Source organism: Rhea pennata, chromosome 2 (assembly GCF_028389875.1).
Source record: "Rhea pennata isolate bPtePen1 chromosome 2, bPtePen1.pri, whole genome shotgun sequence".
NCBI classification, from domain to species: Eukaryota; Metazoa; Chordata; class Aves; order Rheiformes; family Rheidae; genus Rhea; species Rhea pennata.
Genome location: NC_084664.1, coordinates 155538219 through 155564348, shown reverse-complemented (window position 1 = coordinate 155564348; position 26130 = coordinate 155538219). Strand labels below are relative to the sequence as shown.

General features: G+C 40.4%; 1 protein-coding gene across 1 annotated transcript; it reads left to right on the top strand.

Moving 5' to 3' along the window:
- The first annotated feature begins 1999 nt into the window (after positions 1-1999).
- On the top strand, positions 2000-23511 carry HHLA1 (HHLA1 neighbor of OC90). Its single transcript, XM_062568568.1, has 17 exons — positions 2000-2075; positions 3715-3774; positions 5004-5084; positions 5517-5600; positions 5693-5776; positions 6786-6869; positions 7801-7857; positions 7963-8049; positions 9491-9583; positions 10711-10887; positions 11010-11019; positions 11551-11555; positions 12023-12094; positions 12367-12438; positions 21772-21928; positions 22275-22432; positions 23270-23511. Exons 1-17 carry the CDS (start codon positions 2000-2002, stop codon positions 23509-23511), a joined length of 1599 nt encoding a protein of 532 aa, XP_062424552.1.
- The last annotated feature ends 2619 nt before the right edge of the window (positions 23512-26130 follow it).

The following is a 26130-nucleotide window of genomic DNA, read 5'->3' as shown; positions in this document are numbered from 1 at the left end:
TATATGTATAAAAAAAAAAAGAAAAAAAAAGTCATCACACTGTTGACCTCAAGTTGTCAGACAAACCAGCAGTTCCCTCCGACAAGACCTTACTTCACACTTCTTTGACTATGTGCATCAGCCACTGTAGCCTCCTACTCCAGAACCTCCTGCTCCATTACAAACTTCTCCTTGATATTCACCAACACACCATCCCACACTCCCAGGTGAGCTCCAGAGCCCCCTCCCTGCCAATGGTCACTTCTGCAAAGCCAGTCCACTTTTTCAAACTTAGCACAGCCAGGGAGTGTCTCTAACTAGCCCCTCTCCATTTTGTACAGTTAAAACAAAAAGGAAAAAGATTTTTTAAAAAAGATATTTGAGCACAGAAGCCTGGATTAGTTTCGTATCTACCACAGTGAAGCCTATATTAGCACTGTTCCAACCATGTCAGCATCTTAGCAGGTCTGAGTTAACATCATAAAGCCACCCCCTAATTACAGAGCACATAAATCCATGGAAAAAAAGCTGCTTGAAGTCCCATTAGGCTTCATAATATGGGACAACAGAAGCAGGGCGTATTCATGATGCCAGGTCATCTAATTCTCGTACTAGCAAACATACATAGTCTGTAGTCCAGCTAGCGCAAAGATCCCCAATTTTGCCACAAGGAGGGCCAAGCTTAGGATTTTTGATGGGGGAGCAGGGGAATCTCCCCATGCATATTAGCACAGCCCACATAAACATGTATGAGGTCTATGGAGAGAGATTTGGCTAAGAGTTTCCCTCAGGCTCATCCTCGTGCTTCCACGCGAGCTCCGCAGAAACTGTGGATGAATATAGGCTTAGGCTGGGGTAAAAATGCAGGTATTCCTTTGCTTACATATGGCTACTAGGATAATATCCCTGGAGAAGAAAAATTAGCCAGCTGTACTGAACAGATAGGATGAACCACTCAAAAAGCTTCTTGGAGCTTTGTTTGAAATTTCAGAGCTGGCATTTACACACTCATCAGACAAGCTAATGTAGGCATTTCCCACATAGAAATGCTTGGTAAAATTTTATCATCTCAAGGAACAATTTCTTTGGGACTGTTCAATGCAAATTAGCTATTTCCAGGATGTTATAATTCTCTAGTTAATTAAATATGAGAACTATTTTAAATATATGGATAATAGCTTGTCAATAAAACAGTATTTTCTTCAATATAATGGTTTGTTGTGTGCTTGCACAAGCAAGGAGAGGTGCTGGTTGACATGAACTGGACTTTTTTCAGTAATTTCATACAATCCCTCACACACTGACAATTATGTAACTATTTGGCATCTTCTGATATTCCAAACAAAAAGGGAGGAAACACTTCAGGTAGCAAGGATTTTCCATCTTTTTTTCTGACCATCTTTAATGAAATCTTTGGAGCCTGGAAAGCATATCCCTGTCTGAAAGGCTGAGCGCTGTTAACCTCTCCCGAGGAACTAGGTAAGGTAATGTAGCACGCAACTCGGTGAGAACAATTACTTGGGGAAATACAAGACTGGGAATGGCTGGGCAGGCATCAACTCTGCAGAAACTGATGCAGCAAGCTGGACTGGTATCGCCCTGAAATCAAACATAAGCAACTTTTATCCTGTGTTAACAGGAAAGGTGTAGGCACATGATCTGTCACCGTGCTGCGAGCACAGTTCATCGTGCCTGAGGAAGGAGAGTTGTGTAGATGGCCTCGCAAGTGGCACCCAAGCCCCTGCTATGTAGGACTCAAAAATCATGAATTAAATGCTAAGCTCTTGAGACTGTCACAAAAATAAAAAATAATTTTAAAAAGTACTGATTGTGGGATTTCTGGTTCTTTGCTGTTCACATCACCAGTCTCCTCTCAGCATCACAGAGGGTTAGTGTTTCTCCTGTGACCACATTTGGGACCAGGGCTGAACAAAATCACACAATATTGCAAACCGTAACAACACCAAAGTAATATTTCTTTTTCCTAGAGCAGCCAAACCACTGGAAGTCAGAATCCATAATGCGGTGGTGCTGCTGGCATGTGCCAGTGAAGATGTACATGGGGTTTCTGTGTCTCTCTGTGGTTTGGAGTGTAGGTAAGGCTGAATATTATGGTCTGGCACTCCCCTGGGAATAACAAAAAATATTTCTCTTTCAGTTGCTCCCACAGCCAGAATGATTCTCCTATTCTCACATCTGTGACACTTAAGGGATTTAAGGAGACTTGACTCTCTCTTGCTTTTCATTTTATGTAGGCAAGACTGATGAGCTGGAGCTCTGGGACCTGTGCTGTGCAGCAGGTCAGGGCAGATGATGGCAAAAGTCTATTTTTGGCTCCTATGATATGAATCTGGAGTGAGAAGGATTTATACGGGAAGATAGAAAAGGTTTAAGCAGATTTTTTTGGTTCCAATTTAGCTCACAGTAAGTAAATATTGCTAATACAGTTGCCTGACATAATCTGAGATGCTCAAAGGACAACAACAATGTTGGGTATAGGATAAAAATAATGCCTTAGTCCTTGTTGACCAGTAGTGGGACAAGCATGTCAAGTGGCCAACACTGCCCATACAATGTGGGCCAACAGACGCATCTCAAATGGCACTGCATGCCTAAGCTGAGGGAATGGTGCCCTTATACTCTAAATACTCGTTGGTGTCTTTGTAAAGAGCAAATCTCAAAAACGGCCTCTCACACAAGGACAGGAGATATAATTTGCAGTTTCCACTCCATGGATTATCCTCATTTTTTTTTCTTTGATTGTTTTTGTATATAGAGGAGAAATATAACCAGAATTTGTTTTCTACAGAGGGCAAAGATTTTTGTAAGACTAAGGACATGCACCCAGGTGTCTTCATCCTCAATGCAAATTGCTCACGTCTCTTCTTTCTTCTGCTTCCAGTCTTGCAGATTTCCTCTTACTGAAGAAGAAATTACACCCAAGTTTCCTGCTCCCTGATTAGAACTCTGCCCATTAGGTGATAACATAGAGGTGGGCATCACCATCACTGCTGTGAGCCCTCCTCACCACCAGCTCTCAGGGGAGGATTTTCACTAAGGAGCTTGGATGGACTGAGAAGCTCAAGCATCAGAGAGGCTTGGGAGTTTAGCGTTTCCTAGAGCTGGCTCATTTAGGGAATCTTCTGGATTTTGGAGGCATTCAGCTCCACTGATGGGATAGGGAACCTCTTGTACTTCATCTTGTGATGCCTAAATCGCCACTCTGCTTCTTGCCTTCATTGGCCACAGAGAAATCCCAGGAAGCGAGTCCAGTCTCTTGAGTCCCTCTGCAGTCTTCTCGCAACAGCACATTTCTTGTGAGCAGTACTCGATCAAATGCATGCTCTGAGCAACCAGCACGCACACAGCCAGTGCCAATTCCTTTAAGTTTAGCCTTACTATACTACGTACCTTACAGTGAGTGTTTGCAAGCCTAGTTCAGACTTCTAGAACTGCTTGTTACTGCTTTTTTCTTTTGATTCTTGAATTAGGAGCACAAGCCTTGTTATTTAAACTGCTTTCTTCTTTTAGCTGCCAGGTCCTCTGGGACATTCTTATTCTTAGGTGCTTGATCCACTGCTGTTACAGATACTCTGTGGCCTGCTTTGCAGTGCTTATGTCCATCCATTTCTGAGATATGAATGAGAGCAACAAAATAACCCAGGCTAGGAACTCAGCTGGGAGTTACTTGCCAGCTCAAGGCAAACTGTTTCTCAATCTTCTCTTTCTTCATAGCTTTATGCCTACGAAGAGAAAACAAGAAAGAAAAGCATGTGGCAGTGCTGGCTACTGCAGGTAAGGGGTTAATGCAAGCTCGAGGTACTGTACTGGGCATGGGGATGGACCCTTCTCCAGCAGAAGCTGTGATCTCAAAGCCCTTGCTCTTGCCATGGTTCCTCACCTAGACAAGGTGCCTCCTCAGGATTGCCCAGATCCCTGGCCCAGATCAACATCCACACTTGTGGGAAACTTATAACGTTGTTTTCTCTCTTTCCTTGCACTCCATCCCAGCTCTCCATTTCCTTCTGTTTTCCTTTCTCTTTCTTCTATGCTAACAACAAGTCCAGTCCTAGAGTGCAACTCCAGTCCCCTTCCAAAAACCCTTCCCAAATCTGGGGTGATTTCTACAGCACAAAAAGGGCTGGGCTGCATGTGCATGTTTAAAACATGCTTGGTTTATAAACAGTTACAAATAATAGCAACATCACTGGAAAATGGTGATTTCCCCCAAATTCAATTTTGCTCTGATCTTAGTTTTTTATGCTTCTTTTTCTTTCCCATTATGTTTTGTCTGTCTCTGTCTCTCTCACACACACACATAGACCTTCCTCCTCACACACACCAACACTATACTGCTCTGCTTTTTTATGTCTTTGTGGGAGGAAAGTAAAAGGGTGTCTTTGGAAATTTTGACTTGGGAAAAGTAAATAAGCAACATTAATAGAAAGAAAGCATCTTTTAAATAAAAATGTGATTCCATTACAGTTAATTCTTCGTTCTGGTAGCAATACGGCCATTAGGGCACCTGAGAAAACAAAATACCTCCATTTTCATTCAAATTCTATAGCTTGGGGAAAGAGGGAAAACTGACAGATATTATCTCTATTTGTGATTTGCAAAGAGAGATCTAATGTTCTTTTTAAGTAAATGCACGTTGTCCAGCACGAGGGGGCACCAAATGTCAGGACTTTGCTAGGCTCTCTGGTAGCCTGCTCAAGGCCATGGTGAAAGGAATATATCACTTAGAGTCCTACCTAAATCTTGGTCTACCATTACACTGCCCACTTCATTTTATTATTTTTTCAGACTTCTCTCTGCACTCATGGCCTTTTTATTTTCTCACCAGAGTTTCTTCTGTGTGACTCAATACACAGCCTGTTCACTTCGTTTTCCCATTCCGGAGGCTTTTTGTCAAATGGCTCCACCTCTGTCACCTGAAGCCATATACAAGCAGGGGATTAATGGCTTTTCCCTAGCATTTCTGTCATGCGGCCAGCTGCTCAGAGAGATCCCTTCTTTTTCAGAGCTGCCTGCGAAGTCTGTAGATCTGGCTGCTATTAACCTGACTGGGCTAGTGAACAGCATGCTGGACACGACACTCAAAGGTAAGGTGACTAACGAATCTCAGCCCCGAATGAGATAAAGGAAGTGTTAGTAGAAAAAGCCATAAATGCATGCTGTCAGCCTCAAAAATTAACTCTCCGGGCAAGTTACACTTGCACATTTACAATGCAGAAAGCCATCTACCCCAAAGTCTTTAGAAATTAGTGTGTTTAAATATAGACACAATATAATTACTTATGGGATGTCTCTAAGAAGTGCTTTATGATGCAGTACAGGTTTGCTTGCTAGAATTAAAAAAAAAGGTGATACTAATGATCATTCCCGCAGAGGAAATGAAAAAGAATTCAGTCTCATGCAGCTGTATAATATCAGCACCTCAAGGAGTTTTTTAGAAATAAAATGAGAAGAGTCAAAACATTCTGTTCACATAATTTGTTCTAACCACTAATATCAGTTGGCATATGTTTCTGCAGGTACCAAAAATTTTTTCTCCTTGCTGAGCGTTACATCTCACAGCTCTTTTGCCTTCCACAAAGTGTCAGTCACCATTTATAACAGTGAGTGCCTTACCACTTTGCCCTGCTCAGAAACATTTTCTCCTGCACAGGGCATGCATCAAGATATCCATTTTCTCTGTCTCTTTCTACAGTTTCTAACCTGAAAAATGTTGACCCTGGCAAGTTCCCTATGCATCACTGCTACTGCTTGAACAATGTGACAAATGACTTGACGGGTGGGTACACAGGAAAGGTTAGCAACTGAATGTGCCTAGGCTGAATGCTTTTGTTAGAGCTGAAAGCTATAACCTCAGTCCTGTAGACTTTATTTTTGTTGGTAGCATTGCCATATCGAGGCCAGTGTCCATTACTCATGCTCTGACCCTTTGGGGAGACTCGATGAAGGCAGCCTCAGATGGCTGCACCCAACCACGCAGCCTGGAGTGGAGCTGTCCGTCAAGTGAGCAGCATGGTTCACCCTGGTGGGAAAGACTTCGTTTTCCTCAGGGGAGTACGAAGAGCCACTGCTCTATCACCATTCAGTATCATTTTCACTGTCTGGAGGCAACTCACAGGGTATGGACAGGGCTTTCTCTACACTGGTGCCTCCAACACCTTCAGTGATCCCAACAGGAGTGAAAAGTAAGGATTAATAATTACACAGAGCTGTTTAATGCAGTGTAGGTAAATTCTTCACCTAATATCCATTCACATGCCTGATTTCATAGTATTTACAATTCCAGAATAAATCTCAGTGCTCTAGATTAATGGCTGATTATCGTGAGATATCAAAAATATCTCAGCAACTAGAGAATGGACCTCATATTCTTCAAGTTGCACGTGATGACCATCTCGTTAAAGCAGCAATGACTTCTGTGGCTTTTTCTGGAATCAGTCATTTTATCATCCTTGCTACATAATCACTTAGTCATAGTAGGAGGATGGTAGAGATACCCTAATCTTTCTGACCCACATCCAGAATATCTTGGTGATTAGAGCAGTGGAAATTGAACATCAGTGATTTTTTGGATATCATCATTCATTCACATTTCCTCAGAGTATTCAGGTGACTTCCTAATCCCATTCCTGTTCAGTAAAAATGTTCTTAACTTTAAAATATTTTAAGCCTTATTATGCACAAATATATATCCAAAATACAATTACAGAGAAAAAATAATTTTTTGACTTGGCGTGGATGGTGGAACATGTGTTTTGGATTATGAACTTTCTCTGTTTGTCTTTTAGATTTTACAGCTTTACTGGTTGATATTATTGGAAACTCCACTAGTTATCTCACAGAAATTTTCAAGTCTACTTCTATTCTCTCAGGTTTGCATTTCTTCTTATCATTCTTGTTTGTGGCATTTATTCATGCATAAAAGCCTATGATTTCTCCTGCTTATTCCTCAGCATTTATCTTATAAAGTGTGGATTAGAGTTGTAAACAGTCCCCTTACAGGAAAAGAATATACATACATATATAAAATGTTTTATTGTATGTATAATAGTATGTCATGTATGCATACATTACATAATATATAAACACACTGGTATTATACACCATGTATAATTTTTTTTTGGGGGGGGAAGACAGAAAGAGATACATACTTACATGCTTATCTTTATTTTGTTTGAAAATTTGATGAATTATTATTGAATATTGATATGTTTTGAAATTGTGACTTCATCAAAATAATTATGGCCTATATATTTTGATGAAATGCTTTTTTTTTCCTTGTAAGAATGTTTGTAATGTAGAATTTTAATAAAATAGAAATATTTTGCCTTGAAATATTAGCATTTGGACTTCATGCTGCCTCATATAAGTGTCCTCTGCTCCAATTCTTCTGCATAGGTTGAGGTTTCTGGCTAACTTTTTATGAAATAGGGCAGCCTTCTCTTTGGAGTTTTGAAATCTCATAAAACATGTAGTCTAGACAGACATCAAGTTCACAGATGGGAATGGTTCCTGGAAAGTATCATGTGGTATTTATCCAATGAAACCTTTTATTTTCAGAAGAAATGTGTAGAAATGTTTGTTTTTGTGTTTAAGAGATTGAAATTTTCTACTATTATTGGCTTTCTAAGAAAAACAGCATTCTGATAAAGGATTAAGCTTTTGTCAAAATGGATGATGGAAAATCTTCAGCCGATTGAGAAGCCACATACTATTCTGAGTTTGTGTCTTCTGCTACTGAAGATAACAATGTATAGTGAAAACTAGTAGCAAGTGTCTGTTTTACATGTGTTTCCCTTGCAGTGAGTCAGAGCAACAATTCAGATTGTATCTATATCTGCATGATAACAGGCCAAACAGGTAAACGTGAAAAAGTTCCACCCAAAATATTGCCTTATGGCTCTCATTGATGGCTTACGTCATGAGCAAGAGCTCTGTGATATTTTTAAGCATGTATATTTGCAGGGAGAAATCTGTCTGCTTTTTGGGAGATACTAGAGAAGCTTCCTGTTATTAATTACACGATTTCCAGTAACACATCTGGTGACCAGGGTAAGTACCTCCTGAGGAATAAAAGTAAATAGCAACAGCAATGAAAACCATGTCCAGACAGCACTTGCAATGAATGTACTGTTTCATATATTACTCCATATTCACCACAGAAAAATAAGTAAAATTTACAAACTTCAAGTTATTAAATGTGGGGTCTTCTATTGGAGGAAAGGACAAAAACCTTTGTTTTCATTGGAAACTGTGGGCGATCTGGTATTTCAGAAAGTGTGATTCAGACTTACTGCTCTTACTGCTTTGATTTTTATTTATTTTATTTTATTTTATTTTATTTTATTTTATTTTATTTATTTATTTATTTTGCTCAGAAAGCCCTGGAAATAAGAGAGCGGACTGGAGGAGCAGCTAGTGAGCTGCTCCAATCCTTCTTCATAGACTGAAGCCGTAGTCAAAGGTCCCCTCTTATAAGCCCAACTAGACTTTGTGGTTCCCTTCTTGAGATTAGGCAGGTTAGATAATGTATATTTCCATTTGGATACGAAAGCCTTATAGAAGCGGACAGGGATAATATTTCCCAAGGCAATTTGTACTTTCATGGGTGTGAGGCAGTGAGCGATGGTGACATGACACGGCGGTGCTATGTTTAGGCTGAGCCTTTTCTTGTCCATACTGTGGAGATGAGTGAACCCATACTGTGGCTGGATAGACACCACAGCCTGAGTGCTGGGTATAAAAGGGATTTAAGACGTGGATAGGACAAAAAAGACTATCTCTGGGACTACATCTGAAGATATTTAGCAATGAACCCCTAGCCACTTAATTTCAAACTTTTCCTAAGTGGGTGAAGCAGTGATATTTTTAGACCAATAAATATCTCCTCTCTAAGATCTGAGAGATATGCAAGTTAACATAAAAATTGGAAATTACAGAAAAAAAAATGGAAACTGAAGATGCATCTTTTGATTCTTTGGATCCTGCACCCCAAACCACAACATCTTCTCTCATGGGATCAGAGCTTTCATGGAATTCAGTCCTGGACTGAGGAGACTCTGTAATTCTTTTGATTTAAAAGAATAAATCCCTTAGGTCTCAGTGGGAATAATCTCTTTATGTGAGTTACCATCAGAAAAGGGTCAAATATACTTAGCCAGTATGCTGCATGGTTCTTCCACCCAAAATTGCTTTGCCAGAGTGAACTGTGCTTCCAATAGGACCTCTCACTGCAGTTGGTGCATATTTCTCATTTTGATTGCTTGACTGTAACAGGCAAACAGTGAAATCAATGGCAATTTCACCTATGCCAAAAGGTGTTTGACATTGCCCTCCTGCTTAAAACAAATCAAAGGCAGGCAGTTTGCCAAAAATATCTTTCTTTTAAAAAAGACAGCTACTATTCCTTTTATACCAGAATCCAACTCCTTTCCTTTTTGTCACACTGAATATGCTATGGATACTGAGCACCTTATTTTCTCATCTCTCAAAGATCTAGATTCGATTTTTTCAAGTTTCATGAAATTAAAGGAAGATGCAAACAAAACCATGGATCCATCAACAGAACACATGTGGAGATCTGAAAGTGCGCAAGTATTCTGACTCCTGTTCTCTTTGACTGACAGCTGAGTGCTTAGATTTGCAGCACAAACACTATAAGGCTGACCTGCAAATACAGAGTAAGAGAAAAGTTTACCTTAAAGAGCAGAAAATGAGGCCATTACTGCCCTGGATAACTGGAGGGTAGAAAAAATATTGAAAAAAAGCCTGGTTGATTGCTTTCATTGCCATTTCATTAGCAAAAGACATTTATTAAGGAGTCAGAAAAATAGATAAAAAATATTTGGTGGCATTAAATCAGGAAAAATGTTGTTCACACTATTTCTTCTCCTTGCTTATTGTCATTTTTTCCTTATTTCTTTATCTGTCTGTGATATTTATATGATCTTCAGTTGTGAGGACCTGAACATCTCACAGATATTGGTGCATTTATCTTCACTGCTCAGCTATAAGATACAAGAGTGCTAGTATAATGACTTTGAGATTGGAAAATTAAGGCCTTAGACTCACTTCCATGTACTGGAAGCAAAGATGAATTCAAATCTAGACTTTGTACCTCTACTCACTGCAACTGCATCTATCAACGGCAAAATTTCCATGTTGCCCTAGTTAGGGTGCTATTTCTTAACCCTAGTTAGGGTTTAATTTCTTAAACCTCATACAAACCTTTATTATCTTTTCTAACCCCAGTTATCATTTCTACCACAAAATGTCACCAGTTCTCAAATTCTAGCATCTGTCCTTCAGTACCTCCTAGCTCCCCTTCACATAGGCAAAGGCATTCATCTCTTCCTTCCACAGTGAAGTAGTTTAGGAAATAGAATAATTTCTGGAGGGAGGCAAAAAATAAGGAAAGCTTTGAAAGAACACTTCACAATGTATTTTTTGTTTGTTTATGGAAACTCACATGCTGAAATGTTGTCAATTAAAATTTCAAACTTTATTGACACATGGAAAGAAAGAGAAAAACAGATTTTTTAAAATGCAATGAGAAGGTTGCCAGTCAGCTACCAGTGAAAGCATTCAGGGAACAGAGGGGATTCTCTGGGTGCATTTCTGACATTAGTGTGCCCTAGAGCGTGCGTGAGCTTGGCCATGAGCCACCGGCATCCAACGTGTGTTGCGAGTGCCAGCGCCTCTATCTCTCCCCAGCTACGAGGATCCCAGTTGTTCTGAAGGGAGAGGAAATCCCTCCTACAAAGGTCCCATCATGGACCAAGACAGCTGGCACAACAGGATCGGGGTTTCCATCACTGGAAAACTGGGATGTTTGGAAATTGCACGGCACAGCTGGAGACACTGTGGAGAGCACGGCCACAGCACCAGCCCGTGAGTACCGCACCGACGAGTCCTTCCCGCATCATTCCCGCTGGCCACAAGTTAGTGGGACCCAAATCTGCCGGGCAGGGGGAGGAGGGCTCTCCATTTCCCTTTGCTCCAGCTGGCTGCAGCCCAAACTAGGTCTCAGGGTGGAGACATGGTTTACCACTCGTAACGTCCTTTGTGGTTCCTGGCAGCGGCAGGAGCTCTTCGCTCTACTCAGCAACCCACAAAAGTATCTGCATTTACACATCCAAACTGGGTGAAAGACCCTTTCTTGCAAAGGCCCGGCAGGTAGAAAGGAGACTTCTTGACAGATCCTCTTAGAATAAGTCCCTTCATCCAGAAAAGTGTATTTTAGTTTCTCTTTCACAAGTTTACCTGCTGCTGTGGTTTCTGATCTGTGGTGCCTAGGGTGGCTAAGAGACCCCCTCAGGGTGCTCTGCCACCCAACCCTATTAACTAGCAGTTCAGGAGATGAGCTATGGCGACCAGATATTGCTCTATAAGGAGACCGCACTGGGCAGAGAGTTGAGATGTGTTGCACAAGGTAGCATCTCAGGAGGTCCCCATTCCTCCAAACTTGCTCAGAAATCTGGGCAGATGGATTGCTAGTCTTGGCTTCAACAGTGCCTCACCTTCAACAGAACAAACTTTGGGGGTGCCTCAAAGCCCTTGTGCTGCAACTGATTCAATTTCATTATTGCAGAAGTGCTAAAATACATTATAATGACTTTCCTGTCACTTTTTATGCTTTTGTGGGAAGCTGCCTCTATGTCTTGACTCTTTTTTTTTTTTCCACACGCATCTCAGCCACCTAGGTCTCTGCCCACATTTTGCTCCAAATCCAGGGAGCAGATCTGAGAAAGAGCAACATGGAGTTGCTTCTGTAGGTCTCCACTAAACATACCTTCTTCAAATCCTTGTCTGCTTTCTGCTAGCTGATGGACCTTCCGAGATCTAATAAAGCACAGCTTTTATCCTTCAGTTTTCATCCTTTAATTTTTACATGTCACTGGAAGTAGCGTGCAAGGTACTGCAGCTGGTGATCTCTCTACTGCATAGCAGGCTGTTTCTGTGCACTGGGCAGATGAATAACAAATATGCCAAATGAAATGAAGAATGTGTCTTTCTGTTTCCATAGCTGAAATGTCTGCATTTTGGACACAGCCCGGGCCTGCTCAAGAAACAAGTAAACTGATGCAGACAGAGCCAGGTGAGACTGATCCAGGATAACAACAAAGCATGTCAGTTGGCACATTTCTGAAAGAGAAAACAATACATTTGTCTCTCCTTGTAGATAATATACACACACTCCTGTATAAACAGGAGAGTGTGAATATATTTACGTATCAGTGTCTATATACGTATTTATTAGTGCTCTGTGACTTCAGCATTTTTTTATGTTATTTTTTCAAACAACCTTTCATTTGCTCATTTGTTTCTGTTATGATGTCAAGACTATTTATAGTCTTTTCCTTCCTTCAGATTTATCTTCCTCAGGATTGTCTGCACGACCCTACAGGCCTGATGTAGCACTAAAACTTCATTCAGCTGCCAGTAAGTATTTGCACCTCATGTGGCAAAAATAGTATTGTTTAAGAAAGTCTGTCAAAACACCCATTCTCAATGAAGAAATAACATACATTTTTAATGTACTTAATATTATACCTTATATATGTAAAACACACACACACACACACACACACACACACACACACACATATATATATCAAATGGATTGATGCTTATATTTGTGTCATTCACAGATTTAACATACAAATTATACTATCAATATAGAATTAACAGATGCACTTCACATGTTAATTTTAACATGATTGGCTTTTGGATAATCCTAAAATCCATTTATTCCAAAAGAGTACATCATGCTTTAAATTTTCCTATTGGTACAGATAAAACGGTTAACTCAACCCCTGATACAAGAAATCTCCCTGAATCACCTTGAATTTTAAAAACTGTAAACTTCCTCTTAGGCTAAAGAAGGATCAACTAGATTTTCAGAAAATAACTCGCTTCATAATTTTAAGCATGAATAGCTAGGTTTTAAGAGCTCAGCCTGGTAAATTTATGCTGAAGTGCTCGTCCACTTACTATCCTTAGGTTGGTAATAAACATACATTTACACATATTTAATAAGCAACTACATGCTTTGAAAAACTGATCCTGGTTAGATGCCAAAAAGGGCACGTGGACTCTGAAAGAGTGCAGCCCCTGCTCCGGGGCTGGCAGTGACTCAGACCAAGCTCGATCCTCACTCCAGGTTTTGCAAAGTTTAGGAGTATAATGGGAATAAATCTCAGCAGCAAGTCCCAGCCATCCTGCAGTCTCAGCACTCTGCGCTAGCAAGTCAAAGTCAGAATGATAAATCATAGGGCAGAGTAAAATGCTCCGGAGTATTTCCCCTTGCAGCATCCCTTGGAAAGCGTACACTTATTTTACTTCATGAAGAGTAAAGGCAAATGGCAAAATGGTTGAACAGTGAGGCCTACAAGGTGACCCTGGTTTACAGGCATCTGATCCCTGCAGCGCTGTTCACAGATACACGCTACAGAGATGCTTTCTGTGCAAGAAGAAATTAAACATCTAGGAAAGAAATCGCCAACAATCAACATATTAAACAGAGAAAACAGAGAAAAAAACAAATTTTCTCCCAGATTTAGCGGCATATGGGATTCAACACTTAAAGTCCTTCCCGGAACTGAAGAAGTCTGTTTTGAATTTGCCTACGGACAGTTTTTGTGACGTTTTTAGCCTTTTCTCTTTTTTGAGTTGGGATAGGGATCAGGGGCTTGCTGGCTCTCTCCAGCAGCTCCACGCTCCAGTACTATACTATGAGATGTTAACATGAGTCAATCACCTCGCTCACGGCGTGGAGTTACTCCAAAGTACGAATCCCGCTTTACTCAGCCCCGCGCTATTTCACAGCCTATCAAGAAAAACGTTATAGGTGATACATAGGCCTGCTGCTCTGCAAATGTGGTAGGGCAGGTGCAAAACGACTGTCTCCTGTTGCGTAAGGAATGGCATCACCTGGTACTCTGGGGCTGCTCGCCAGTCCTGCACAAGTAAGGACTGGCAGGAATCTGGCTAGATTACACATTTGCTGCAATATGTTTTGAATTTGCTATAGCAACTTCAAGGCTTAGGTAAATGAAAATGAGATCACGGGTACTGTTTCCAAGATGTTGTTATACGGGGTCTCTGTACACCGGTATTCTTATGCTTATGTAAATACTTATGAAAATGCAAAGCAGCTAATCTTGCCGCTGTAATATGTTCCTGTCTGTGCCATATTTTACATGAGGTCCAGCAATTAGTCTTCGAACAGATTTCTTGCAAACTGTATTTATGACAAGTGAAATAGTGCTTTGATAATAGCTACCACTGTGTCTCATCTGGCTAAATATTGTACAGTGCAGACAGTCCCTGCTACAGCGAGTTAACTGACTACAAAGAAGAGAAAAAAATCCCAGCACAGGGCAGATGGAATGAGGAATTGTGATTTATTGCTTTCTTACAGCAAGTATCATTTTGCTTTTCAAGTCCAACAATACTTCAGAATTATAGGGCACCTCAAAACTGGTTGTAGGGCACCACCATGCCCTACAATTCGTTTCAATTGCGTGAAAAAACAGAGTGCCAGCTCCCCACAGGGCTGCTGCACTCCCTGGCTGGTGTCCTCACTCTAAGTGATCAACCTGAAAACTAAACGATGTGATGTTGCAGGCAAGGACCAGCTGAAGAAAGTTGCATGCATTTGGTGGCTCCTGATTAAAAGTTACACTTTCTGCTAAACCTATGGCACTCAAGGAATGAGCGGGAGGGAGAAAAATATTTGTAACTGTGGAGCTTATTGGAGACCACTAGGAGACATGCTCCATGAATATGAGCTTTGGAAAGATGTAGTGTATATGTTCCATTTTTGGTATTTTTATATGGAGAAGCACTTCAGTATTATTATGAGTTCATATTTCCACTCTATTTAGGGAGAAAATTCTAATTGATAATATTGGCATTCAGGCAAAAAGTAGGTGCCTATACTCCAGACTGGGGTTTAGCTTGTGTTTGTCAGCTGTGTTCAGCTCATAATGTGATCATAAAGATGTGTGCTCCACACAACGTAACTGTTTAGGAAGAGAAATTCCACGGTTATCATTAAGATCAGTCTGAAAATCCCCATAGTGCATGAAGTTAGAGCAATATATATCCTTTGAAAACAGGGCTAGAAAAGAAATCCTGTTCTATTTCTAGACTAAATGAGTGGCTAAATTCCAGCATTTCTGGCATTATAACTATGTTCTAAGCCCCATTCAGCCAATATATGCCAGTTTGGCTGCTCAGACCTTATTTTGGCTCTAAGCTCATGGGATGCTGTCAGAAGAGGCTGTCCTCGATCCCACCATTGAAGTAGACTATGCTGAAACGAGAAATGTGAGTGTTAAACTGGAAGTGGGAGCATAATTCTAACTTTGTGGCTGGGTCTATCAGAAGTCATTTTGGGAGAGCAGTCCGTTGAGTGCTTGTGTTGTGCAGCAATTGTGTGATGTAAAAAACCTAGGTGCTGGGTAATGCAGTGGTAATATATCGGTTAAATTACAGGGGTCCTTTAGTATCATTTGATTTGTTCTTACAGACAGTAACAGAGGAGCTCTCCAGTTGTTCAAAGAACTGAAATGTCAAATAATACTTTTCAAATGGATGTTTGGATACATAAGGAACAGAACAAAAGCATGATAATGTGAACAAACAAGGGTCTGTAAATTCTGAGGGATGGTAAGCAAGGACAGCAAAGAGAAATACTGATTTTATGATTTTTGATGGATTAGTTGGAAATACGTAGAAAAAGCTGCACTGTTCCGATTTTGACAAAGGAAATCATGAGTCTTTGATATGATTTCCTAAACACTCTGCTTCTGACAGTTAGCCTGTCAAAACAGGAGAAGTAATGTGAAAAACTGATCATCACCAACAGCTTTGTCCGTGAAGTTAGATAATGCATCCCTGTGGTCTTTCTATGCTAATGTACTGACAGAGTGTCCAGGATGTAGCCAGCTCCCCGGCTCAATGCAGACAAGCCTCAGGTCCTCATTTTGGAAGTCCTAAAGCTATTTTTAAGTCTCCCTTTGAGATTTAAAGCCCAAGTTTTGGCCCAGACTCCCTTCTAATCTCACCTTTTCTAATGACATTCTTAATACTAACTTCCATTTATTTGCTCATTGCTGATTTTCAACACACCTTTACTTGTCCCTAAAGAATTTTTAAGGGGCAGATACGCATGTATGTCTCAGAGACAGCTGTCCTGTTGCAGATCTCCAGTTTGCTGTCATGAGAAATACTGACAAAGTCAGTGAGCAAGAACACTGCTTACTTATTGGTAGAATTTACTTTTTCCCTTGGATTTATTGTTGTTGCCTATTGCAGCAAATTAGAGTGAGGATTTTGTGCTGCCAACATTTTGAAGCTTTTGCTGATTCTGATCAGGTTTTTCTTAATTACCAGTCCTGTTCTGTTCAGCTGAGTCTATCAGCAGATCTTGGGTTGCTTACCTTGAAAAAAAATTAAAAAATCATACTATCAAAACCCAAAATGTTTGAGAGCATAAGACTCAGCGGGGTATCCCTTCTCAGAGGGCGGTAATGTTATTGGAGCTAAAAATATCAGCCTTCAAAAAAAAGGGAGTTTTGTAAAAGCATCAACTGAGCATACAAACACAATGAGAGAAATCCCACAAAAAAGGCAGAGGCAAGGAACAGAAGGGGAAAGATTTGCCTAGGATGCTTCAGAGTACAGCGGTAGAAACATCTGCGGAGATCTGTTTCCAAGGAGGAGACTCACTGGTGTTGAGCCAAGCAGCAGTGCTTCGTGTAAGCGGCTTTTTGAACAATGATGATAAGAAGCCGGTTATCTTATTTTGAGCTTTCTCTCATTTCACTTCTATTTAAGGAAATCAAAATAACTCACAGTCCTTGTGTTAGCTCCTATGACATGCATAGGATGTGTATGACACATCCAAAACCCAAAGGAAATGAGTCAGTATCGTATCATATGAATATATTTTCATTTCTTGACACTCTTGATAATGTGCAGGAGACAATTTAAGATGAACTATTCCTTCTTGTCTTGATGGGGAGAAGAGGAACGTGCTAAGGTAAAAGGTAAATCTTGTCCACCAAGAACTGATTATGCAAAAAAAAAAAAAAAAAAAAAAATCTCTTCATATCTTGCAGATCAATTTGGCTTGGAGATTAGATAAAAGCTGGTTAACTGAAAGTTGTTGGATTCTGTGATTACACTTGCAGTGTGTACAGTCCAGTTTTTTAATGCGCCGCTTGCTGCCTGATAGTCAAAACTGTATAAAACCTAGAAAAGTTAGGACTGGAAGCTGACCCTCTTTGCAAAGGCTAGAAAACATGGATTTTGATGAGAGCAGTGAACGGAGAGGACCTAAATACAAGAGGCAACAGGCACAAACCGAACCACAGGAAGTTCTGCCTGAATATGAGGAGGAATTTCTTTACTGTGAGAGTGATGGAGCACTGGCACAGGTTGCCCAGAGAGGTGGTGGAGTCTCCTTCTCTGGAGCTATTCAAGGTCTGCCTGGATGCAACCCTAACATGCTGTAGGTGATTCTGTGATTCTGTAAATGCTTCTTTATCAGAAACTAGTATGAGAGAGTCTGTAAACTTGCATATACGTCATGGCACCCTGAAAGAAAATGAAACAGTGGTGACCTCAAAGCAATGAAGAGCCCTACCCACTCTGCTAAAGCACATGACCAGTGCACAGTCACCATAAAGAGAAGGATTTAAGAGACTGGCAAAAAACACTTTGGCTGGAGCTAAGAAACCAAAGTGGTAGCAAAGCCCATAATCTGGCTCTGGTGACGAGTGGCCCAGTCTGATTGTCCCTCACCCCACCAAGAGACTGGCCTCATCCATGTAGAGTTTATTGGAACAGTTGCTGGCATGTCATCCCAAGCGCCAGCCCAGGCAATGGTCAGGAGAGCACCAGTTGGTTGGGGCTAAAATCCTATTTAGAACCAGGCAGTCTGGAGGATGGTGGGACAGTGCTGCAGCCCATGGCCTGGCCCCGCTTGGTAGGACCATAATGACAGCAAATCCAGTTTGCTGCTCCCGCCTGAGGCTCGGCAACACCTTTTGAAATCCAGGTCGTTTCTTAGATCACAAAAGTGGTTTTTCTTTAACGACAACCAATAAAATATGCAAGTGTGCATATTACAATATGCAGGGAGAGATATTACAAGTTTGAATTATACACGGTATCCTTAACATTCATTTTCACTGACAGCAAAATTTAATCTCAGTGTCAGAGAAACGTGATATTCAGTTACTGATGGAAAAGCCTTTTTACTGCAGCAAAAACTAATCACTGTCTGCCTATAGCAGTAGTGTGGTAAATACGAATAGACAAGACCAACGCTCTGCACAGGGAATTGTAGTTCCTGAGTTATCTTGCCTGTTTTGATTGCCTCAAGTTGGATAAAAAAGAATAGTCTGTTGTGAAATAAATTTCTACTTTCAAACTTGTTTTTTGTTCCAACCCAGATGTGTAGGAATTCATGAAGTGGATATGAAAAAGAAATTTCACAGTAGAAATTTATTACAGAACAGAAATAAAAAGTACTGTGAAGCACCGAAAAATTGAATTCCACAATGTGATGTGAGTGTACCATACATACTAATCCAAACAAAATTAAATACAACATTAATTGAAAGTGAATTTAAGCCTTACACAAATACAGCATTATTTAAATACAACATTAATTTAAAATGAAATTATAGCCATAAATGAAAATCAAAGCAATTTGTTTTAACTTTTTTATTTGACTTCTCTTTCCCACATAAATGAATCAAAACTGAAATGGCAGTCATTAAATTTGCATTTAGATGAGGCTGAATTTCTGCTGGCAAAGCACAAAGCTTGTGTAAATACCTGTTAAGCAGCATAATGAATACCCATTTCGGTGGAAACTTCGAAATTATTAGCAGGGAGGTGTGTTGTATGTTTTAATTATTCACAGCAAGTCTAATGTCCCTTTTCATAGACAGTTCAAATTAAAGCCTCAGCGCCAGTATGCTCTGATGTTCAGTTACTAACATGAAGAGCAGTTATTAAAGCAAAAGAAAAAGCAGTCATTTTTAATTACCTTCAAATGGAAAAAAATCAAAGTGTGTCGAATGCAGTTAAGTGGACAAAAGCTAGTGATATTCACACAAAACTACTAAGATTAAGAGAAATGAGGCTGCCGCTGGCCCCTCGTTGACTGAATAAGCCTGATATTTGTGCAGGACACAACTGGTGGCCAGTTTTCTGCAGTGTCCATGAGTTTGGGAGCTGCAAATGTCTGTCTGTTACTTCTCCATGATTTCTGCTACCTTGGGCGAGTGCCTAGCAGAAAAGAAATAGTTTCATAGCGATCTCTTTCAGGTTGGCAGTGCCTTTATTTTCCTCCTGGCCTTGAATGCTGTTTTATATTAAACCTCTTGTCAGCACGACAAGACGTTGAGTATTATTTCAACAGAACTTCATTAGTCCGAATTTCACCTCCATAACCTCTCCTATCATATAACATGAGGTGGCCCAAAACTGTAAAGCATGTAAGACATTTGAACCTGGAAATGCAATTATGCTGTCTAAGGGGATTATATCCTGCAGCTAAGGCAGCATGTCGAGCCCTGGGCCAGATCTGGCTGTTAGTTACATGGATGAAAAAGCTGGTCAACCGGCACACTGCTGCCACATTTGCTCTTCCAGCCTGGTGGCTGCCTCTGAGAGCGAGTCATAGATTGGGAAAAATGTGGCTCCTCAAAGCATGGCCCCTGGTTATGGATTTACAGCCCCCAAATTTGCATCTTCAGGGAGATTTTTTTTTTTTTTTTTAGTTTTTTTTTTAGTTTTCTTATTTTTCAGGGTGCTTCATATCACTTCCAGCCTTCTGGCGGGTTTGCTGACGCTTTCTGTGATGTTGCATAGGTGAGACCTCCCTTTGGGAGTTTTGGAGTATCTGCGTAGGGGGAAATGCGACACACGTAGATTTTGCATGATTTCTGAGGAGTCGCTGGGAAAAGAGCAATGCCTTCTTTGCTCCCACACACGCTCAGCCAACTTCTGTCCTCCTTGAGGACAGGGCTGATTCCCATGAAATCTGGAGCGTTTGCAGGTCTCCCCACGGCCCTCTGTCTGAGGGGCTGGAGAGACGCAGAGCTGAGCGAGCTTTCCCGGAGCAATGCTGGGGTTCCCCAGGCGCCGCCCCAAACCCGTGGCTGCATCGCAGTGAGACGCACACAGCGCAGGAGCTCCTCTTCAGAGCGGTGCTAGTAAAAAAGCAGAGGAGAGGTGGTTATTTCAGCTGTGCCCAGGTATCCTTTGAAAACATTAATTTTTATTTTTTTTTCTTCTTTTTTCCAGCAAGTGCAATTCTTTGCTGACACTTCCCCAGCGTAATGCAATTACTAGCTGACTGAGTAGGCACAAGAAGCAACATGATGGGTGACAGGACTTGCAGAAGGCAGGACAACGGCAATTGCCAGGGTTTCTGTTAATGTGCAGAAAAGAGAAAGAAAAATTAAAATCTGCTCCAGTTTTGCGTTATCCTTTCTCATTTTCCTGCATTTTCACCTTGCCTTCTTTTCTCTTTTCTATAATAGAGAGGGAGGCAAACGGGAGGCTGTTTCACACCAAAAAACAACATAGCAGTTCAGGATTTTGCTATCACCTGCCATCACCTGTTCTGTGGCATTACAGTATCTGCAGCCTGGCACAGCTGCATTTTGGGGCTGGATGGAGTGTTTGGAGTGCAGATGTTGGTCTCTGGCTGCTGACTATGGAGTGAGATCCAATAAATAAATACCATAAAGCAGATACTTTTCCTTTAGTTGCTCAAGAGAGGAGGAAATGGTTTTAATCCCCCAGGGACACCATTAACCTACATCTTTTCTTAATCTAGAGAAATTTAATTGTGGCCACTTGGAGGTAAAAAATACTGATTGACCAGTTGGCTGCTGTCAAGCTTGTAATAAAATGGACAAATTATCTCTGCCTTCCTTTCAGTGCATGCAAAAATTGACCTTTTCTTTGCTGATTACTTGTCAGTTTTCACGAAACCTCTAGGAATGCATTTATCTTCATGATTCTCTAAAAACTGGGCTGAAATTAGCTGATTATTCGAAAGTATCTAAAATAAAAAGAGGGAAAAGTGACATACAGTTGGTGAGATGGACAAAGAGAAAGACTGAACCTTTGTATAAATGATATTTCTTTTGTTAATGAGGGTAAAAAAGATATGAAGAGAGCAATAAGAGTCTGTTTATTAGCCCTGTCAAATGTAATCCAGCATTCAGATTTAGAGGGTAGGTGCAGGGAAGAAGGTGGAACTGGAAATGTCTTTTGCATTAAAGTGGCACATGTATACACACAATATCAACTATAATAAGAGTACAATATCAATATAATAAGAGTACAGTGCTGTTGTTCATCTCATAGTGTTGCACTGTGGAAAACAGACATATCAGTGCTATTTGAGACTGCACCTAAAAAAAAGTAAATAAATAAATTAGATTTTTAAAGCTGTTCCTTACATATGTGCTAAGTAAAAGCAACATAAATTTAAGTAACAAATCAGTAATGATAATTGGTAACAAATTTAACAAAATATGTGTGCTTTCGCTCAGATAACTCCCAGGATGTGTGTTATTATTTTTTTTTCCAATTATCTCTCTCGCTCAGACTTGGTTTTAAGATATTTACATTAGTTTAGTAATCTGCGTGTTTCTCCCAGCCCAGAGAAGTCTCTGAAATAATTTTTTTTTATGATAAGTATTTGAACTGGTTCAGAGTTGTATTTTTTTCTAGGGTGTCCTCAGGCAATCCTCAAAGAGTCCCTGGTGTCCTCGCCTCCTGCCACTGTTATAGCGCAGAAGATAAATCCTTGCCTCATGGAGCTGTGCAGATTTTTTCAGCTGTGCCTCTGCGTTAGCCGAAGCAGATATTCAAGAAAGGAAGCCATGAGGTAAAATCTGGCACCAGTTTCCCTCTCCTCTACCTTCCTTAAATGCTCCGCAGTGCTTTTTCAAATGACAATTTTCAACCAGCACGGCTTATTTTTGAGAGCCTGAGGACACTGGGTGAGTCCCGAAGGGGTCCCCAGTGCATCCGGTGATGCCTGATTTGACTTCCACTGCTCAGACTACGAGAGAATAAAGCTCAGCTAAATTTTTCCAAATATCTAAAGTGAAGTCAGAATCTAGCTCTTTATTTCTATGTTCAAAGTGCAATATTAGCAGCATGCTATAGACACAGATAAATTTACGAAAGCTAACAAGATATTACTCCCCTAACTTCAGCTACATCTTTAGGTACTGTGTTGAATACTATTCCTGGTTCTTGAAAAATGCCAGTTATGTCTGTGAAAAAGTCAAAAGAGTGGCTTACTCCCACAGTAAGTATATTTTTTCTTTATATTTCTACACACTCCACTATGAATGTGTAACACAAAGTTGTAGACCTCCACAGGGTATCTGCTGTCTTTTATTAGGCAGATATTTTATCTGATGCTGATTTTGTTAACAGATTAAACAAAAAAAAAGTACCTAAATTTCTTGTCAGTTTTTAATATCCTTCTTGTAAAATATGTCCTGAGTGCAGTTTTCTTTTGTTCTTCCAGCATTAAAGCAAAAATGCCTTACAAACATCTGTAAATCTGTCTAGAGTACTGAGGAATTTTACTGCAAATCAGAAGATTCAAGACAGTTTTAGTAGTCTCATTTCTCAGTGTGAGTAAAATCAAATTGCAATATATTATTTGCAAATATTTGTAACAAGACAAGCTATTAACCAGATGTTTCCTAGAAATGCTTTTTCCTCCAAGGCATTGTAAAAATGATGTGAAAACACTGATTAATTTTTTGCAAGTAATGTAACTGTAATAAAAGCATTGAAAGGATTTTTTAAATTGTGTTTAATAAAGGATATTTATGAGGTTGTCTCATGCATGTAAATAATTATATTACTTTTATTTATAATTATGATAAAGTAATAAAAATGGATAAATACAAAGTAATTTAAAAGCAGCCTAAAATATTGAACACAGGAAGAGTTTCTTTTTTCCTTTTCAGTCTTAAATCCATGCAGATTGTTCACTATTCCAAATCAAGAGTTTGCCATTATTTTAGCAATCCATCTAGTAAAGAGCTCAGCCAAAGAGACATTCACATCTCTTGTATTCTCACTCTGTGACGATTTGTAGGAGTCACCATTCACTTTCATCTTTATATGTACCTTTGCTGAACTGAAATCCAAGTCTAATAAAGGAAAAAGTAGCCAAACAAGTCTGTACTTTGCTACATTGTAGCAAATGCAACAGACCTCACAAACATCATCAACCCCAGCTCTATCATCAAACCACTGATACTGCCAACAGAAGAGTATTTGCACTACTACTGTTGCACATCGTTGAATCTAGAGGTTTTACTGAAGAAATACGTGTTCAAACCAATACAAAGCCGAAAAGAAAGATGGCATCATAAGAAACGTTGTCTCCAGAGAAAGATGGGACGTAGCAATCTTCTTCCTAAACATTGCTGTGCCCGATAACATGAAAGAAGTGTTAAGCATATTAAAGAGTAAGATAAGTTAGAGTACTCTCAATTACAGTTGTTATTGCAAGCTAGGCCAGTAGAAGGAATAAGAAAACTGAAACGAGGAAGGTATAAATCAGGAGGGAGCGCTGAACATGGCCATGATGCTGCGATGGTAGGGAGAGATCCCACTCTGTAACCCCTCTCCTGTCCCCACACAGGCTCTGTTCTGCTGTGAAGAGCTGGGTGAACAGCACCTTGGTGGAAGTGCTGCTTTTTAACCTCATAAAAACATTTTAAAGCCCCAAAAATAGGGTTTTTTCCTTTTTCTTTTCTTTTTTCTCTTTTTTTTTTTTTTTATTTTTTTAATCCATATGATGTCTATTATGTTCTCATAAGTGAGGAAGAAGGATATAAGGAGAAGAACATAAAAGGCAGAGAAAACAGAAAAATTAAAGTCCATTTGACACCCTTCTCTTTTTTACATTTGAAGCAGAAGAAAATATCAAAGAAAATAAATATTTTTACAAACTATATACATTTTAAATAGAACGCATATTTAAATAGAACTGCTCTGAGTTGCAGCACTGTAGCCTATGCTAAAGGAAACTTTTGTGGTTATAAGAAATGCCTGACTTCTGCATTCCTCCTGCAGGAATATTATTCCAGTGGGCAGAGTGCTAACCTCACATATAGAGTGCCCCAGAGCAGTGCCTGCCACTGGGGTAGGTCACAGCCATCTCCACTCTGGGGTCTTGGGAAGGGGAGAGAAGTCTGAGCATATTCATGGACCAAGAATTGGAAAGTGTCACATAGTTATGGGAATCTTGAGAAATGATCTGATACTGATGGGTGGTACATGAACTGGATGACAACCTTCTTATTTCAGCTGCTTAAGATTTATTGCTTAGCTTACCCAGGAGAAAAACAGAATGAGAGAAGGAATACAAAGGCAAGGCTCCCTGAATAAAATGAGCGTAGTGATTGCCTTCACAAAAGCATATTTTTCCCATATTCTGAGGTCTTCAGTCCTGCAGGGTCTCTGAGCACCTTTGGCTCCTGAGTCCATGAGTGATGGTGATATAAAATCTCAGAGGATTCATGGTTATTATTGTGCCTAGTCAAACTCATGCTGATTTGTCAGGCTGAATATTTACATTAAGGTAGTAAAAAAGCCACTAGTAGCATTCGCTGAGCTAGCTGCAGACTCCATCTGGAAGCACAAAATTAACGGAGCCTGTATGAAATCAGTTTTTGTATCAATACGGCATAATTTCTGCCATATTTCACTCTGCTGTAAAAGTTCCTGGATAATGCTGGTCACAGAACTGGCACCATTGGACTCAAAAAGCAGCCGTCCTTTTTCTGTCAAGACATCAGTACTGAACCAGTTTAGACAGTGAAGTTCATAGTGTCTGCATGGAGCCAAGCCTTTTGCTCATGTAAGTACTTTTATGGTCTCCTCTTGTCACACTTCTCCATGCTAAAAGCCAGTCGGCCTGAAGTGCCTTCGCTCCATGCAGAAGCTGTGGTCATCCAGTCAGCTGAGCATGTGGCCACATGGCCCCTCACTGCGGTAATTTGGTCCACAGCTGTTGAGTCCTGGGTGGCTCATGATGGTGCACATCAACATTTTTGCGAGCTTTCACTGACATCGCTTTCTGCTGTGGCTGTCTGGGACTGTTTTGTGTAGACTGAGTTTTTGACAGGGCTTTGAGCGGACTGTTGGGATGGCTTTGGGAGTACCCAAAAGATGTGCAGCCCACAGATGACCTGATGTGATGTCTACAGTGACACCCTAGCACCATCCACATCAACTGAGACCTGAGTTTTGTCATCAGCTTCAGCTACCTGCTGAAGTTCAAGACGGACAAACCGGCCCTCACCAAAATCACATCTCTGAGGCAAACAGCAGCTCAGCTTCGTTGCTGATGTCTTTGAAGGTAGCTATGTCTGGAACTGGTAGAAAGCACGCTTTCTAAATGAGGAAGGGTCTGTCCCAAAGCTCCACCTGCCCCTTGATTTCATTCCGCTTTGGATGAGAGCCACTGAGGGTAGACAAGAGCAGGATTCTCAACCCTGAGGAGTGCCAGTGTTTAAAGCTGTATAGGTTTTCACTCATCTTTCATCACTGAACGCTCTTGCTAAGCTATTAAAGCCATATTCACATGCACCAGAGATTTTGTGAGATTAATAACAGTGAAATGATTGTTATTTAATTACAGTTTCAGAGTATTAGGGAAAGTTACTATACAGTGAAAGCACTTGCAGAAAAGACCTCTCAGTATAGATCCTTTACATGGCAAGAGCCATATTACTAAGATACACTGTAGACATAATGACCCTTAGGAATCCCATGGAAGGACTAATTAATAAATGTTGAAGGGAGCTTGATAAGGGAAGTGATCACATGGGCAAGGTATATATCCAAGTGGGTATAAATCACTTAGTACTGACTATGTTGAAATCCATTTATCCTCCATCCAACTGCTTTCGAATAATATTCCTCAAGGTAAGCTTCTCTAAATGCACTGAATAATACAGGAATCAGGAAGAAAACAGTTTAGAATAAAACTATTTAGGACTGTGAATCCATAGACAAACGTGGAGGTAAGAGGCTTGGGATAGCAGACTG

Excerpts from the sequence above, each read along its gene's own strand:
- HHLA1 (XM_062568568.1), top strand. The coding sequence starts at position 2,000 with ATGCGGTGGTGCTGCTGGCATGTGCCAGTGAAGATGTACATGGGGTTT. Across the intron at positions 2,076-3,714 it reads CTCTGTGGTTTGGAGTGTAG|CTTTATGCCTACGAAGAGAA; the intron begins GTAAGGCTGAAT and ends CTTTCTTCATAG. Across the intron at positions 5,085-5,516 it reads GCTGGACACGACACTCAAAG|GTACCAAAAATTTTTTCTCC; the intron begins GTAAGGTGACTA and ends ATGTTTCTGCAG.